The sequence below is a fragment of the Haemaphysalis longicornis genome, unplaced genomic scaffold (genome assembly GCF_048455015.1).
Source record: "Haemaphysalis longicornis isolate Haplotype H1 unplaced genomic scaffold, Haemaphysalis longicornis Haplotype H1 scaffold_9, whole genome shotgun sequence".
NCBI lineage: Eukaryota > Metazoa > Arthropoda > Arachnida > Ixodida > Ixodidae > Haemaphysalis > Haemaphysalis longicornis.
Window position 1 is genome coordinate 43,329,607 of NW_027526460.1, and position 18,164 is coordinate 43,347,770.

The following is an 18,164-nucleotide window of genomic DNA, read 5'->3' on the forward strand; positions in this document are numbered from 1 at the left end:
TGCTATAAGGCGCGTGTGGGCAAATATTTAACGACGCACAGGCTTGGAATATACTTAACATTTTCGCATGGTTTATATTCTTATAAAAGGCATAAGTTATTGTCCGGGATTGGGTAATCACATCTCCGAAACACATTTTCCTGCGACGTATATATTCGAAACGAAGCCGCATTCGTTTCCCACGCTGCAAAATGAAGCCAACCTCTCACTGCGCCAGTATCAGGTCTAAACGAGGCGAAAGTAGAATTCATTTATGCTTGACGTATTTGGAGGTGACAGTGGTGATATACTGCTACCGTCGCCGACGCCCGGAAGAGCGGCGACGAAGTTCGCAGAACCGCGTCCCCGGGTAGCTCTTGCAGGCGATCGCGTACTTTACGAAGACGCAGCTGCTTTTTAAGTGACATAAACGTACTCTTTGCTTATAGACGTCACCATAACAAGTTTTTTTAGGGGGCGGAAAGGCGAAAAGAAGCGAAACAGATCCAAAACACTGCACGAGCCCCTATCAGCCAAGCAGCGCTAATCCCGTCAACGCCTCGGAGAAGCGGCGGCAGGCGGCGCAGCGATCGCGAAGCTCGAGGCGTATAAGGTCGTGTTTACGACCTGGCCCTCACGTCATCGTACCTCCTAGTGGCGCTCGGGAGGGGTAATAACTTTTCGCTCCTGCTCACACGTCATCTTTTGGGGCAGAATCTTACTATTCCGGGGGTTTCAGTTGGTGCCGCACGGTGGCGCTCGCAGCTTTCATTCACGTTTCATTCCAGTTCCATTCCAGTTCCATTTCATTCACGTTTCTATTCCTTTTCGCGAGGTGATTGTACAGTGGCGTTGCGACTAAGGCCGCTGTGCAACGCCACCCCGTTACAAAGAGGAAGCCGCTAAGCAGCATCACCATCATCATCTTCTTCTTCTTCTTCTTCTTCTTCATCATCATCATGGTGAACTCCGGCGACAACGCGGGCTTTTGTGCGCCACAACGCCTTAACTCTCCGCGTTAAAACAAAAACTCCCTTGTTTTCAGTACGCACATAATTTATCTATACTACCACGTGATCTAAATTTCTCTGTAAATCACTACACGGTGCACCTCTTACCATAAGTCTAGCTTCACCGCGTAAACCCAAATTTGATCTTGAACAATCGCACAAGGCACGGTGAAACAAGACACGTCTTAAACAAGTGTTCCACATACCCTGATTCCTTTGATGAATACCGGCGGGGTCAGGAAGTAAGACATCATCCGCACAATGGCAGCACCCTGGGAAAATGGGATGACATGACTGATACGCGGATAAAGGCCTCGTTACTGGGAGCGGTGCAACCGTACGTGGCTGTAGAGGTTTCAGAGAGAGCTGCTTTTACCTTCTGGTAAACGATCCTGTCGAAGAGCGAGTCCAGTTCTGTAGGGAAGTTATTGTCGACAGACAACGGATGACTGTCCCTTGTGTACTCGTCGCTCATAATGCGCGTCATGTCCTGGACTGGGAAATTGTCCATCTGTTGCGGAGCAATATAAAGTGGGCGTCGGTTCAGAAACATTACTTGCACATCTAAATGGTGGAAGAGTACAAGGGGGTGTAAGATCGTAAAGGATTTTTGTATCTCCTGTGAGTAGCATTGATTTGTTTGTAGCTGAAGTTCTTAAATGAGAGATACATAAGATGCTAAACTACACATTTTTGTATCCACTGTGAGCAGCATTGCTTTGTTTGGTGTTGGAGTTTCTAAATTAAATTTCGGGTGATTGTGTGTATTGCGGGAGAGGATGAGCGGAAAAGGTTGAATGTGTCTTTTCATTAGACAAAAATGCTGCTGAGGCGACCTGCGTGGTCGCATTTTGATAGCATGTCTATAACTTAGTAAGAGTTCAAAGCAAGAAGCCATCGCGAATGTTTTTTTTCCCCTTTAAGACCGTTCTCTGCACTATGCAATTCCACAGAGACATCCTGATGCACACCCGGAAGGCCACTATAACAAGTGTTTTTTCAAAGCGAGGCTTCACATGGGTGTTCCCTGCCATATATAGTATATTTTGTTCCCTGCATTGTCTGTCTGCGTGTGCACAAGCGACTTGCGGCGAAGCCAACTTCACCGCAAATGTTCAGCTGAAAACGGCGGTGACTCTTGTTTCATCAAAACTTTTCCAAAAACAACTATTTTACAATTGACCGCTAAGAAGACTACATAGTCTACTTATTGGCCAATTGTAAAATAGTTGTAAAATAGTAAGCGAAATTTGGAGTAATCAAATTTCGTTTACTTGTCATAATTAGTTGACAGCGAAGTTGCAAACACCACAGAATTCGCGGTTGCCGTAAAAACTATATTCAGCACAAGATGTCAAGAAAAATAAATACGTGTACATTTGCTAACCATGTATGTGATGTGAATATTATTCAGTTTCGCTGGTCAAACACTATGACAGCATAGAATGGCTCCTAAATTTTTGTCAGAAGCACTCGCGCGTTTTGTGAAATTCGATTCTTCCCTTATTTTCACGTAAAATATTCTTTTAATGAGAGGATAGACAACTAATCAGTCACACTGAAATTGGCCCGTTTACGGCCCTGCATGATTCGTTGTGATTAGCATGTAGTTTTAACTTACAATTTTCCACTCCGAATATACGGCATCCACTCCAAGGTATTGCATATACGTTGCGAATCCCTTGTTGAGCCAAAGGTCGTTCCACCATCGCATGGTGACCAGGTTGCCGAACCACTGCATGCAGCGAGCGTCAGTTTACAGATTTAAAAGTAACTTGCGATTAAGTTAGAACTGTGCGCGAGAGAAAAGAAAACAGGCTGTCGTGGCTGTTTTTGGTAAAAGCAGGTTATAACTTTACTTGTTGAGTGATTCAGTAGATATATACTGCTTAAAATTAAACAGTGTTAAGAATATGGAGACTAAATAAGTTATGTAACAACTTCTCTTCCGTATAAGCAGCTTTATGTGTGTCTGCAAAGCTGTTTAATCTTAGTTACACGGGAGTGGGCACACGATCGTCCGTTTCTCTTCACGATGTGCCGAACGGTTAGTGAAAGAAAAGTAACATTAAGTGTCGTGGAATACCTATAACCTAATCGTTTAACAGGGAAAGGAGGGAGGGGGTCCAATAAAGCAAAACTAATAAATAACTTCGCCCCATCAACTCTCCCTCTGCAGTCCCCCCCCCCCCCCCCCCCCGCCCCAGATTGTGGCTGTACAGGGGGGACTAAAAGAAATACGAACAACGGAACGCACAGTCTCCGACGCATGGTGCACCGTCTGGCCGCAAAGTCAGTAAACTGCGCGCATGCGCACTTCTTCCAGAGCGTTTGCTAGTGTGGCCTACTGTTCATGGAAATACTTCATCAAGAAGAGACGCCGGTCCTTTATTTTGAGTTGCCTTTTCACGCAGCGTCGCCACTGAGCAGGATAATCGGTGAAGGGCAGCATGCCAGCTGCAATCAGCCTGCTGCACGCTCGGCTCCCGCATGGAGTAGATAACAGGTTGCTCAGTGGCGACAGATCGTAAAAAGACCATAAAATAAATTACCGGCCTTGCTCTCCTTTATCAAGCATTTCCCCTAAGAGTAGGCCGCACTCTCAAACGCCCGGAAAGAACTACGCATGCGCGCAGCTTACTGACAGGACAGCCAGACGGTGCGACATGCGTCGGAGGCTGTGTTCTCCGTTGTTCGTACTTCTTTTAATGCACCATACGCTCGTAATAAAGAACTGGTCCCACGTGCTAGTGGCAAGATTCCGTTCCCTTGTCGGTAGAAGGCCGGTACGTCATGTGCGCATTCAGCACCCTCTACTGCTTTGGTTGAAGCCCTCCTTCCATTATTTTGCAGCTGATAAATTATCTCCGCCGTTGTGCCTCAGCAGCCCAGGGGTAGAATCGATTGATTGATTAATTGATTGTAGGGTTTAACGCGCCGACGCAACGCAGGCGATGAGGCGCGCCGTAGTGGAAGGCTCCGGATTAATTTGGACCACCTGGGGAACGTGCGCCGAAATCTCGTACACACGGGCGTTTTTGCTTTTCGCCTCCATCAGAAAAGCGGCCGCCGCGGTCGGGAATCGAACCCGCGACCTCGTGCTCAGCAGCGCAACGCCTTAGCCACTGAGCCACCGCGGCGGGTACAGGGGTAGAATCGCGGATTTTGGGAACCAAGCCCCGGGTTCAAGCCACAGCAATGCGGATTTTTCCTCAAAAACGGGCGTTGTTTTTTATTGTAAAGTGTTCTCTTCACGCTCGGCCTTTTGCATTAGTTTCGGAAATAGGAGTGAGTTGGCATCTTTTAGATCGGTTTAGAGGTGAGGCGCGGCATATCAATTTTAAATAACGGTTTGCGGCGCCCCAGATGTGCCGGACTTGTACAAAGAGGGGAACAGCGCAACACAGACGAAACACATGAAGATAGTGACACCCACGAGCGCTGACTGACAACTGAAATTTATTTTTCGGCATGGACCCATATATTCTCTGACATTGAAAAAATACAAGAAAGCGGAAATAACATGAAGGCTGGTGGTAACCCAGGCAATCGTCAAACTGCACCAACGCCATGTTCCACAAACACGTGCTGACCTATCTGTGGGACAGAAAATTAATCTCTTTTTGAGATTAATTTTCAACCTATTCAGATAGTTCAGCACGTGTTTGTGGCACGTGGCGTTGGTGCAGTGTGACGATGGCCTGGGTTACCACCAGAGTTCATGTTATTTCCGCTTTCTTGTATTTTTTTACTGTCCGCGAATACATATGACATGCCGAAAAATAAATTTCAGTTACAAGTCAGCGCTCGTGGGTGTCACTTTCTTCGTGCGTTTCGTCTGTGTCGCGCTGTTCCCCTCATTGTAATTATGCACCAACTCGCCCAAGCCTTCACCACTGCCGGGCTTGTACCCATCTTGAAACGGAATATCGCGCGCCAGTGGGGTTTTGCATAGCTGCTGCACCGCTGCGCTACTGTACCTGGTGCGCAAGCTCGTGCGCGATAACTGTGGCAATGGCGATCTTGTCCGACGCGCCGTTGCTTTCCTCGTCGAAGAGGAGGCTGTTCTGGTGAAAGGTAACCAGGCCCCAGTTTTCCTTGGCGCCTACCAGGAACGACGGCAGAGCCACCAGGTCTGGGGCCGCAGAAGAGAAACGCCGTGAGCTAGGTTAAACTCGAGCTTGAGAAATCTTCGTGTTTTCTGCCGCGAACTATTTTCATCACGGAGCAGCTTAAATGAGGAAGGAATGGCTTACGGGAGAGCTGTAACTTCATTTTGTTTTTTCAATTTACCGTATTTACTCGCGTAATGATCGCACTTTTTTCTCAAAATGCTCGAACCAAATTTAGGGGTGCGTTCATTAGGCGGGATAAAGTTTTCGCGAAAACTTTTTTGAGCACAGAAAACGCAAGCAAGCTCTGGGTCGAATTATCTACGGTAGGTCTCATGAACATAATAAAAATAATGAAAAAAACATAACAAAAACTACGGACACCACCGCCAGCCGCTCTGAAAATTGATGCAAAATGCAGTGTTTTCATAAATTACCGAATACACCGGAACGAGTTTGCTGCGAGGTGACAAGAGTTCGACCAATAAGTGGCTCCCACTGTCACAGTGCGAGACATCAAAACAGACACGGCTGCCGACACGCAGCAACCTGAACGACGCGTTTTTTCTTTGTCTCGTGAAAACATTACGTGCATTTAGTGACAGTTTCTTCTTCATCAATATTTAACGCATGCTCGCCGATACCGCTAACATCGGCAAGTCGGCCACAATACCGTAGCCATGTCAACTTTGAAAGGTAAGAACAGAGAGGTACGCACGACCATCATCAGCTAGAATTGGCACACATACGACATATTGCTGCGGCTAGTCATCGCCTCCTGTATTTTTACAATGCCAAACGCATCAGCCCGGACCGGCCAACCAAGCCCTCTCCTTCTACTCCGGCCACTTTCCCCCAATCGGTAGCCTTCCCACCGCTTCAATCATGTGACCAGTTCAGCTTGGGGCGACGCGTGGTGGAGAGCGCAACGTTGGCAAAACATGCTCCGCCGCGGCTCTGAGCTTTCTAGCGCTGGCGCGAGCACGGTTTCTTTGACAATCTGAAACATCGGTTGCCTTGGCAACCCGGCACAAGCCGCTCTCGAAGTCAATTACGGTTGCGTGATCCCGGTTCAGCTCGGGGCCCAACCTCGCGAAAAATACAGGAGGCGATGGGCTAGTTGAGAGTGCGTTCATTGCGCGGGAAATAAAAAAAAATCGAACTTTGACGACAAACTTCAGGGGTGCGATCATTATGCGAGTGCGATCATTGGGCGAGTGAATATGGTACATACGGGGACAAAACTCATGTGCTGAAAAGGATTCCCGAGTCAATGCCATTCTCGTCGCCCCGTAGTTCCTTCTGACAGGAGAACGCTTCGGCACCCTAACGACGTGCCAGTATTTCACACAACTTAGACAAACCCAGCATTTATATGACGTGCTTAATTGTCTGTACGAGCGTACGCGGTAGGTTGTTAAATCTTGCATTTTTCCTGTTCAAGGATTAATCTTGAAACAAACAAGCCCTATTCACGTGCCTGTGTGTGTCGCTCGCCTCGCCTATCAAATGCCTCAAAGAAGACTTGCCGATTTTGGGCAGGGCGTACGGTACGTCCAAGAGCTGTTCGAAGTACTCGATCATCAAGGGTGTTATCTCCGCGGCGTAATTGGCGTATCGAGCCTCGTCCGGGCGGGTCCAAACCGATACCTGCAAACAGAGACAGTCGGCTTTTGTCACAGGGTGAACGCTGCATTTGTCTTATAATATTGCTTTTTGAAAGAGATACAAAAAGAAATGATGTTTGGGGCTTAAATTGGGTTGGCTAGCACGCACAAATGGACGAAGGTCTTGCATTTTTATGCAGGCCTTAGGTTACGTAATTCTGTTTTGCTTCCGAATACCCCGATCCCCCGATGTATTTTTGTTTAATTCAGCGCTGTTTCCTTGTCGCACTCTCCCACCCCCAAACAAAAAAGAAACACAGAATCTTGTAACAGCAAAAGGACCCAAAGTCAGAGACTATAACAGGACTCCTAAGAAATCCCACGTAAGAAATGTCACATGCGGAAATTCCGCTCCTTATTCCGCTCGTGACGCTCGTGTGTGGTGCAATGAAGTGAATGGCTATGCAGCATTTCCCCCGTGTGTAGCCATAATGATTACAGCAATAAAAAGATCTGCAGTTTTTTTTTTTAAAGAAGGTGAGCCTCTGCGTTAGCCTTATTTTTTGTTTAAACTCGACAGTTCTCCCCAGGACACAACAGAAAGCCGTCTAGGTGTATTTTCTTCTTTGAGCTGCTATAGTAAGCATACCTTAGAGGGGTGATTGGTTTAAGTATGTCTGCGTGTGGTGCCTGCCTTTTTGGGACAAGGTCTGAGGACTTAACACGAGTTTATGCGCCAGCGGCAACCTGATATCCCTACCCCGCAAGGCAGTTTTGCATTTTTTTTTCTTTTAATGACCAAAGCCATCCTTAGGGACGGTTCTTGACGTTGAAGGTTGATGTTTCTGTTGGAGAAAAAGGGCAGATCAGTCGCTCCGATGGTTGCAGAGCTCCGATGGTTGCAGAAGAGCTTGGCAATCGTGCCTTCGTGACTGCTCGCGCATCCCAGGGGGCGCAGGAGGCCTTTAAAGTTCGAAATAAGCGTCGTCGGGATGGCGGACACGTTAGAATTGTGGTGGCGAATAAGAGACGCCACGATAGAATGCAGCGAGCCTCACGCTATGAATGTGCACCGTAAATGGCTACCAGGACGCTAGCAGACACTAGGCCTAGCAGTGCACAAGTAACACGTGGCGTCATGCTGTTCAAACAGCCGCTCAATACGCCGCTCGCTTGGAAAGTGTTCACTTAGGGGTGCATCGTAGATTCCAAAACAGCACGGAAAATAAAAACTCGGAGCTCCGCGTAACGTTGGTTATACTGTACAAGTTATTTGGCGCTGCGACTGGACTGGTTGCTTGGGGTTGTATTACTCGCAATGGATTCTCTAAAAACATATTGAGAGCGTTCACACGCATCTCCCTTCCTGTTCAGTGATATTTCGAGCTTGCTGCAATAACGATAACCCGCAGTAGCTCGGCATGACAGGGGACCCTGTCAGGTTTCCTCATTGCACACCACTGAGGTAGGGCCATGACAAGCGGTGATTTTTCTCCATTTGTTGAATCCTTCAGAGAGTCTGTGCTGCTTCAAGTTGTGACTAAAAGTTGAGCACGAGACTCTATTCCGCCTGTCATGTGACAATGTTTCATGTTTTTAAGCTAAAATGTACTTCACGTAAAAAACGTGCCAGGCATGGGAACCGAAATGAAGTATGGGTAAGCTGCTTTAGTTAACGCTTACTGACTTCGTGTAAAACAGCCTATAGTAAAGCGAAGATAAAAATATTCCGAAAACGTAAGTTTTTTTTTTCGAACTTACCTTGCCATTTCTTGTACTGCTGTAGTTACTAATCATAAATGCCAGCGTGTAAGTGGACATCTTGGGGGTTGTCATGAAATGGTCAGCCACAGATCCGTCGGGTCTGTAACAAGAGGGGAGACGATTTTATCCGGAATCCATTGTAGGTACTTTCGCTGTTTGCAAACTAAAACCGACAATAAAGCAGATTTCTCATGCCTAAATGTCGACTGCGATCATAAAACGTTGTGCTAACTGGTTCTTCAGCCGCGCAATTCGCATCCTGATAGTTTTTGATGCGGAAGACGGCCTGAAAATAAATTTAAGGCGTACTTCAAAATCCTAATCTAAAAGTTTGCTGAGATAACTATATGAAAGAGAAGTGAAACTGTCTATGCCGACTAAACAGATTCATCATCATCCCTACCACCACTATCATCATCATCACAACAGTTATTAGCGCAATATATTTAAAACTCTATTCTCGGCTGCACAAATTCCTGGGGAATTGTGAAATTTGCCGGAAGTCTTTTTTGATTTGCTTTCAGTTTTGGTCACGTGCTTGCGGTTTACAGAGCGGTTGTGTGTGGTTTCGTGATTTTGACGTTTCATGACGTACTGTCAACAGTTCTAAAGTTGGCCTTATTTCTCTTTACTGAGAGCGCATAATTCTTGGCCGGCAATGAAAAACTAGACTAAATGCACCGGACATGACAACGTAGGCCTGTCTTTGGTATTCAACAGCAATAATTCTTATAATACCCCTCCTCTCTGTGATTGGCTGAGAAGGCGTGAAGTAATTTAAACAGTTCGCGGGAACGATCATGTCACACATAGGCAACTTCAGCCTGCGTAAAGGTGACGTAATGTTACGTAACAGCTTGAAAATGGCGGCTGCCTTCGTCGCGAAATAGGGCAGAAAATTTAGCCGACCTTCGGCGCCGCGAAATGTCCGCGAATTTGTAGCGGGCGCAGTTTCCCATGACGCGCGGTTTAAAGCAAGTTTTCTACCGAAAGAAATAATAGTTTCGGCTGTTTCCAAGTCAGTGATCACGGAGGATACAAATGACGTGCAGTATATTGCTTTTATGTTTGGCAATAAAATAAAAAGCATTTGATTTGCGTAACCGCAACGTAAGAGGGCAGTACAAGCCTCTCCATGACAAAGAGAACCCAACGCAAGGCATTTGTCCACAAGCTTCTCCTAGTAGGCTGCTAGGTCACATGATCGAACTCAAGAGAAAAATAACAAAGAAAACTGAGTCTTTTATATATTACAGCGCTGATTGAAGTCGAGCTTGACGAATGAGTGAATCGGCGACATCGGTACGCCCCGCGGTTATCAGGCGTAGCGCTTCTCTGCTCTTATGTGTCATACAAGCGATGGTCGCGGCCATCGTTTTCTGTGATCACGCCATAACTTGTAACATTGAAGCTGACGGTAGCGTGGCGGCGGTGGTGGCCGGGAAGGTGATAACGCAACAAAGCTTGCATTAAAGCAGAGAGCCCAACTACGTTACTAAAAGCGATTGAAATAAATAAATAAATAGGGTAAAAATGTGGTTGATCCCTCTTTCATAGGAATCGGCAAAACACGAAAGTGAAAGAGGCCTTCCCATTGTTAAAGGAATTTCCTTCTTGTGTGAAGGGTTCGCGAGCCTGACCCCGCCAGACGAAGTGACACCGACACGCAAGAAACAAAAAACAAGGGTAGGTGCCTCAACTTGCGCGCGTCCCCCGTACACGAAGGCGCCGGTATCGAGGCGCCAACTGTCGGCGCTTATTAGCGTCATGATGCGCTACTTTGCTTCGCTTCTTCTAGACTGCGCGCGCCGCCTGCCTGAGTCATAGGAAAGGGTATAAGGCGCGTTCGCAGCATATGCTCACGTCTCGGTTCGTAGCGCAGTGGGAAGAGCGCCACGTGCCTCCCGTTGGGGCTAGAGAGTCGTGGGATCGAAACCGGGCACCGCCGCGTCGATTGCGTGTTTTCTGGCGGCGTTACTTCCGTGACGGATATCACGTCACTAAAATCTTTGTGTAGCGTGGCATAAAACACTTCCGTGTTAAAAAAATGTCTGATGTTTTTTAGCTCAACATCTGCCTTTCGGTCGCTTTTGGATCAACGTTACTCGATCGCCTTGTACGGCAAGCAGAAATTCAAAACTCTACTGCACAAGACCAAAGAAGCCGCTGCACAAGCAGGCAGGGACACAGGAGGAGATGCGGCAGCAATAATCTGCGGCGACTTCAACGCCCAACACACGGAACTCGGATACACTCACACGACCGCCAAAGGCAGGAGCCTCTTGGACGACGCAAGTGAAGCCGAATACACACTACTAACGATCCCGACACAACCGTCACGCATCGGTACGTCGACGGCCCGTGATACCAACCCAGACTTGGCCTTTGCTGTACTACCTCCGGGAGGCACGGCCAAATGGAAGAACACGGGGATCAACCTCTGAAGCGACCACTTCATAATCGAACTTACGATACCTCTTGGTCACGAAAGAAATGAAAGACCGGGAGGTAGAACAATATCGCACAAACTGGTCGACTGGAACAAATTTCGAAACACAGACGTCGGAGAAGTCGAGAACATCGAGGAATGGACAGCCAAAATATACACGACTGCCGAAGAGGCAACCGAATCGATCGAAACATCGGAAGACATAGAGCGTATGGACCCTCGACTCGCTCACTTACTCGAGGCGAGATGGTCGATACAACAACGATGGCGTAAGCAGAGACACAACCGCACTCTGCGCAAGAAAGTGGCGAACCTCGGTCGAGAGATCGAGAAATATAGCCGACAACTTTGCGCACAACAATGGTTCGCCCTATGCAACCAAGCAGACGGGCAACTACATCGGGGCGGCACCTGGAAACTACTCAGGCAACTCATGGGCGAGAGCAAAAGCCGAGAGTTCCAGAGTAGTCGCATGGCACAAATACTGCACGTTACTGCCAAACAGATGGGAGAGAAGGAGATGCACAAGCGTCTAAACGAAAAGTACCTTCCCCTCAACGACCACGAAGACCACCCGGAATACACCGGCCCACAGAACCCAGAGCTCGATCGAGACATCGAAGAATGGGAAGTCCGCCAAGCAACACAAGATCTGAACTGCCGGTCGGCGGCCGGGCCAGACAGAGTGAACAACAAAACCCTTCGCAACCTAAGCGACGCGGCCATCGCAGCCCTGACCCGATACTACAACGTATGCTGGAGACAGGGTCAACTACCAAAAGCATGGAAGACCGCCAAAACGGTCCTACTACCGAAACCCAACAAGCCACCGGGCATCGAGGGACTAAGACCCATCTCGCTCACGTCATGCGTGGGCAAGGCGCTGGAACACGTCCTGAACACCCGATGGAGCCGCTACCTGGAGACGCACGGACTCTACCCCGACGCCATGCTAGGGTTCCGAGCCAAGCTCGGCACCCAAGACGCCATGATATTACTGCAACGAGAAATCCTGGACCCCCCCGGAGGTGCGCCCAAGAACGACAACAGAGCGATCCTGGGCCTGGATTTGCAGAGCGCATTCGATAAAGTCAAGCACTCGGCGATCCTGGCTCAGGTATCGAAGCTTGGTCTAGGAAGAAGATCCTACGATTACATAAGATCGTTTCTCACGCGCCGCACGGCTCGGCTGGAAGTCGGAGGCGAGAAGCTGGAGGAGCGCACGCTGGGCAGTGTGGGCACGCCACAAGGCTCAGTGATATCTCCACTCCTCTTCAACCTGGTAATGATCGAGGTTGCGAGAGGATTGGAGAAGCTCGACTCCAACACCAAACATTGCATCTACGCCGACGACATCACCATTTGGGTGACGGGCGGAAGCGACAGCAACATCGAAGCCAGCCTCCAAGCAGCGGTGGACACCGTGGAGACCGCGCTCTCGGGCACGGGACTCCGGTGTTCGCCGCAGAAATCCCAGCTCCTGATCATGCCGCCAACCGGAAGGCATCGAAAGAAGGCCGCGGAAGAAGCAGCCAAGAACATCGTCGTCCACACAAGCGACGGGAAACCCATTCCGCACGTACCGGGGCTGAGAGTCCTCGGCATGTTCGTGGACGGGGTGCAAACCAACGGTACAGCAACGAAGCACATCGTCACAAAGATGGGCATCGCCACGAGACTCGTGAAGCGGATATCCTCCCGAACACGAGGAATGAAAGAAGGAAGTCTCCTGCGTCTGCTGCAGGCATTCGTGATCAGCCACGCAGCATACGAGGGGGCTTTCCACCGATGGACAAATGCGGAGAGGCAGAAGATAGACACCGCCATCCGCAAGGCATATGCGGGAGCCCTCGGGCTGCTGCACGGCACCAAAACAACGGCCTTGCTGGCTCTGGGAGCACACAACACGCTCTCAGAGATCAGCGAGGCGCAACGAACGTCTCAACTGACGCGATTGGGCAGCACGGTAGTGGGCAGAAGGGTGCTCGCGAGAGCGGGCCTGAAACCCCCTGGCGAAACCCAGGAGCCTACGAACACGATCCACAACGGACCAGGAGACGCCGACCTCATGCCGCTACGGGACGAAGTGGTCAGGCGACTCGTCGTCTACCCCCTGCCCAAGAACACCGACCCGGAAAAGGACCTGGGCAGAAGGGCGGCGCGCGCTCTAGCGCTTGCCCGGCAGTACAAAGAAGACGCCAACGCGATCTTCGTGGACGCGGCCAAGTGTCGCGGAAAGCGAGACGCCTTCACGACGGTGGCCATTCGAGCATCCACCGGGGAACTGCTAACCGCCAGTACGGTCCGCACCCGGGCGGCAAGCCGAGCGGAAGAGGCTGCAATTTCAGCAGCCCTCCGCATCCCGGGAACGACCACAATCCTCAGCGACTCGAAGACCGCCATCCGCAACTTCGCCCGCGGCGTGGTGTGGAAGACATCGGCCAAGATCGCAGAAACAGGGACGGCACCCATCCGGTCCACCGTAGCCCTGAAATGTTTCCCGGCCCACGCAGGCAGGGAGCTGGCAACCAACATCGGCAATCGCAACGAAGAGGCGGATGCCGCGGCTCGCGAACTCGCAAAGTGCCGAGCCGTGGCGGAAGCCCCGTCGGACCCCAGCGAACAAGACCACAACGAGGAAGAAGACGCAGAACCCATCACCGACTACGGCGAGGTCCTGCGATGGTACCGCGACCATAGGCAAGCCTTTCCGCCCCCGCACAGGGAACTATCCAGGGCGGAGGCAGTCAGGTTTCGACAACTGCAGACGGAAACCGTGCTGACACCGGCGCTGGCGCGCCACATGTGCCCGGACCTGTTCGAGGACGCTACGTGTAGTGTGTGCAAACGCGAGACAGCGACGCTATCCCATCTCATGTGGGGGTGTGAAAGTGAAGTGCGCGACGGGGGGGGGGACAATGTGCAGTGCTCGAGAGACACGTACCCACTGGATGTGCGCGAGTGTGTGTGTTCGACGGACATCAACCACCAAAGAAGGGTCATCCAGCGGCTCGAAGCGGCCTTAGCCAAGCAAAGGCGAAAGAGCGACCCAAACACGACCGACCCCAGACAGGGGAGGAAGTGGACGGGGAGCTCAAGTAGCCCGAGCAAGGCGGGCACGAAGCCTCGAGGTCTACACCCGGACTTATAGAAATCTATAAGTTAGACTAGGGAGCAGCTACGAGCCCTGCGCGGTCGAGCCGGCTCCTAACACGCAGGATGTGTTTCAATAAAGTCTTTTCTCTCTCTCTCTCTCGATCGCCTTGTGGTGTTGACGCCAATTTTGACCTGCAGAAATGTGTTTCTCCTGCGAGCCTCAGCTACCGCCTTAATTTTTATAGTACGTACCAAGTGTTTTTATATCTTTTATGCGCAAAATTAGATACCGTAGTAGCGATCTTTATGAGTGAAGCGTTAAATTACGCTGCGTGTCGTCATAGCTATATGTGAATCACGTCACTGATTTCTTACGCCATGCTTACGCAAAAAAAAACATGGTGAATCACCTGGGAATTTATGCAGTCGAGAATACAGCCCTTCGTTCTGTTGTCACGCAGGGAAAATGGGGTGAAAGACGAGAGGGGATCTCAGGTGTGACGGGCGCTGAAGCAGCATACCGTTAAAGGGGCCACGAAGACAAAATATAACTTCGTTCCACTTGACCTAGCCTTAGTGCTCAGTGGGTTAACGAACTCACTAGCCACCAACGATATTTCAGCCACCAGCCACCGATTCCAGCCACCAAAGATATTTTAACCCGAAAGTGTTTTATGCCCGCGTACACAAAGATCTCTCACGTCATTTCCGTCACGGAAGTGGCGTCGCCAGAAAAAAATTACACCATCTTCCCGAAGGGAACTATGTGGTGATGCAAAGCAGAATTGTTGGCGTCCATTCAGCTCATCGGACGGTGCAGCGTGTCTCAGCCGAAGCAGCAACTGAGGAAGCGGCGCGCGGACCGGGTTTATTATATAGAGAAGATGGAGTGGAGAGGAGGAGATGAGAGAGGAGACGCGCATGCGCGCTTATCGCGCAGCTGGCGTGTTGCCGTTATGTTGAGTGATCTGGTGTTTAGTAGCGCCAGAGGGAATTCCACGTCCCGGGTCCACACCGTCGCAAAGGCACGCAAGTACTGTTGTGTTACGGTGAGTAGGCGGTGGTGCTCGAGGCGCCGAAACTCGTCCATCATGTTCTTGTCGATGTTGTCGTCTCTGTGGTAGAATCGGTCGTCTCCGTCAACGTTGGTGAGGTAAAGGTTGTTGACGTTGGTGCACCGGCTGAGAGCAACGTACACGCCCTCGCCTTCGCAGCTTTGTTGTTGTTGTTGTTGTTGTTGTTGATCCTGATAATTAATGGCGCATACCCAATCAGGGGATCGGCCAATCAACAGAGGATTGTAAAAAATGAATGGTATTCTTATCAAATCACGAGACGTCTAGGAAAGAATTTAGATCAGTTGGTTTTGAGAAAAAAAAAACTGGACAATCAAAGCGAGGATGACCAATCTCAATCATAAAGAGAATCGTTTGGAATTTTCAATGTAGCGCAGGAGACCAGAGCATACATCCCGGCGGCAGAACCCCGTTTCGGATGCCCCGAACGATAGTATAGCCGGCCCTGTTAGGGATATCCCCAAACTGCAAAGCGGCACCTCCAGGGACTGACGTCTCAGTCGGGAAAAACGTCGGCATGTCAACAGGTAGTGTTCGACAGGCTCGTCTTCGTTGCAATAGCTCCACAGAGCTGTTGGCGCCAGACGAGACCTGTGCAAGTACCTATTTAACTGGGGTAGTCGACAACGTAAGGTTGTAATAACTACCTCTAAGTTGCGTGAAGGGCACCATTCAGGTTTCCATGAGAATTTAAGATGATTAAAGTCACTTAATGACAGTAAAACCTTTTCTTGCTGTTCTCGGAGTTTCAGCATCCTACGGTACCTAGCTGCTGTTATTAAAAGTGTCGGCTCTACGACGTCTACTACAGGACCAGAAAGTGCTATCCTTGCTAGAGAGTCGGCTGTCTCGTTGAATGTGATCCCCGCATGACCAGAAACCCAAAGAAGGTCAATTTCAGTGAAGTGAGGTGGCAGGAGTGACCGAAACGTCCGCAGCTTTGTCTTCTTCTCCTTCTTCTTCTTCAGCGGTTCCCCTACGGGAAGATGACGACGGTGGTTGAACGCGAAGCTATCTCGTGATGGATTCTATGGTTGGCCAATCCCTAGGGGCATCCCGCCAAAATCATCATCAGAAGCGCTGCGGACGGGGCGAGAGCAACGTACACGCCCTCCTCTTCGCAGCTTTGTCTTCTTCTCCTTCTTCGTCTTCAGCGGTTCCCCTACGGGAAGATGACGACGGTGGTTGAACGCGAAGCTATCTCGTGATGGATTCTTTGGTTGGCCAGTCCCTAGGGGCATCCTGCCACAATAATCATCAGAGGCGCTACGGACGGGGCACGGACACGGGACATCCCCCCGAGCAAAAGACGCTAACATCCTCCTATAAAGTTTTCAGTTCGTTGTTCCTATTGACGTTCAGCTTCGCGTGCCTTCGTTCTATCAGTAGCTTCTTAAGTAGTTTGAATGAGTCAAGGACATAAGGCGCGTTCGTAGCACTTGCTCCTGTCTCGGTATTGTAACGCAGTGGGAAGATCACCGCGTACCTCCCGTTGCGGCCAGAGAGTCGTGGGATTGAAACCGGGCGCCGCTAACTATTTCTTTCTTTTGTTATAGTGTAGGGGGAGAGGTGCGGACAACGAACGGACGCCGAACATAGCCCCGACCAAGAGATGCTTTGCATCTAAAAGTGCCATTGACGCTGCGCGCCGGGTTTCGAGCCCATGCCCTGTCGCCGCAACGGGAGGTACGTGGCGCTGTACCGACCGCGCTATGAGCGGAGACGTGAGCAGCACTACGAACGCGCCTTATGTCATTCCCTATGGCTCATTCAGATGGTGCTGCCATCTAGGAGAGGCGAAGCGACGTAGCGCATTATGGCTCTAATGAGCGCCGACACTTGGTGTCTCGATGCCAGCGCCTTTGTGTACGGGCGACGCGCGTGAATTGAGGCAAGGCTCCGCTGTGGCGTTGTTCCCATGACCGTTGTGTTTCAAGCAGCTGTTTCTGTGCATGTAATTTTTGGTTTTGTTGTCCCGGAATAAACATGTTATTTTTTTGTTGTTGTTTCTTGCGTGTCGGTGCCACTTCGTCTGGCGGTGTCAGGCTCGCGAACCCTTCGCATATGAGGAGTTTCCTTTAACATTAAACTGCTCCGGTGAAGGCACCTTTCACTTTCGTGTTTTACCGATTCCTTTGAAAGAGGGACCAACTACAATTTTTTAAATTGGAAAACACTCGAAATATCAAAAAGCTTTCAAATTTCGCGCTGCAGTGACGTAATATGTGCAGGAGTGTCGTGACATTGGATAGCACTAAAAACGTAGTTATCAGTTTGTTGACTGCATGTTACCATTCAAGTGGTGAGATCAAATGGAAACTGGAGGGCCCACTACAACTGCCCAGCCATGTTTATCAGCGTCGGCTTAGGTCCGCGGAATCCAATGGCGCAAACAACAATCTGTGACGTCACAGTGACGTCACCAAAAAGTGGCTGGAGAGTCGCCGCTTTTTTTATTACCTAGATTGTTTCTCTGAAGTTTGCGATAAAATTGATACCGTTGTTATCGAGACAAGGAGGTGTGAATGAATCAAACTTGTTTTTTGTCTTCATCGGCATTGCGAACGCGCTTCTGCGTCAATCTTTTCAATCTACCCAGGAATATGCCACAAATTTTCGTAGCTCGAGAAAAATTTGAAGATCAGAATTAATGTAAAGGCAAGTTCCAAATATATTTGCGAGAACACGCATCTTTAGGACTCGCGTATCACTCGATTACAACGTGCCAGTCTAGCCACCCTTGATAGTCGTGCAAAGATTTTTCAGCTTGAACTTTTTTACCTACTTCTACACAAATCTTTCCGCATGAACCCAGATGTTTACTTGAACTTTTGAGACACCACACCGACGAGGAGAAGGCATGCATGGGAACTCGAAGAATTTCATTCAGCAATAATACCTTTTGTTATTCGTTCTTTCCACGCGCAATTCGAGAACAGAACACACTGGATGCAGTAATTGCACAGCAGCCAACATTAGACAAATTTATGAAACTAATTGAAGGTACTGATTTATCCTAAACGAGTTGGCATGTAAATTCATTAGGTGTTTTGTTCACGCAGCCCCTCCCG

General features: G+C 49.5%; 1 protein-coding gene across 1 annotated transcript in view; it reads right to left on the reverse strand.

Moving 5' to 3' along the window:
* The window catches only part of LOC144153160 (aminopeptidase N-like), a 70,785-nt gene that overhangs the window by 36,165 nt on the left and 16,456 nt on the right, over positions 1-18,164 (reverse strand). The window contains exons 5-9 of the mRNA XM_077684811.1: positions 8,470-8,572; positions 6,631-6,751; positions 4,970-5,124; positions 2,611-2,724; positions 1,196-1,261 (exon numbers count right to left, since the gene is read on the reverse strand). Coding sequence (XP_077540937.1) covers positions 1,196-1,261; positions 2,611-2,724; positions 4,970-5,124; positions 6,631-6,751; positions 8,470-8,572 — 559 coding nt within the window. The remainder of the gene's footprint in view (positions 1-1,195; positions 1,262-2,610; positions 2,725-4,969; positions 5,125-6,630; positions 6,752-8,469; positions 8,573-18,164) is intronic.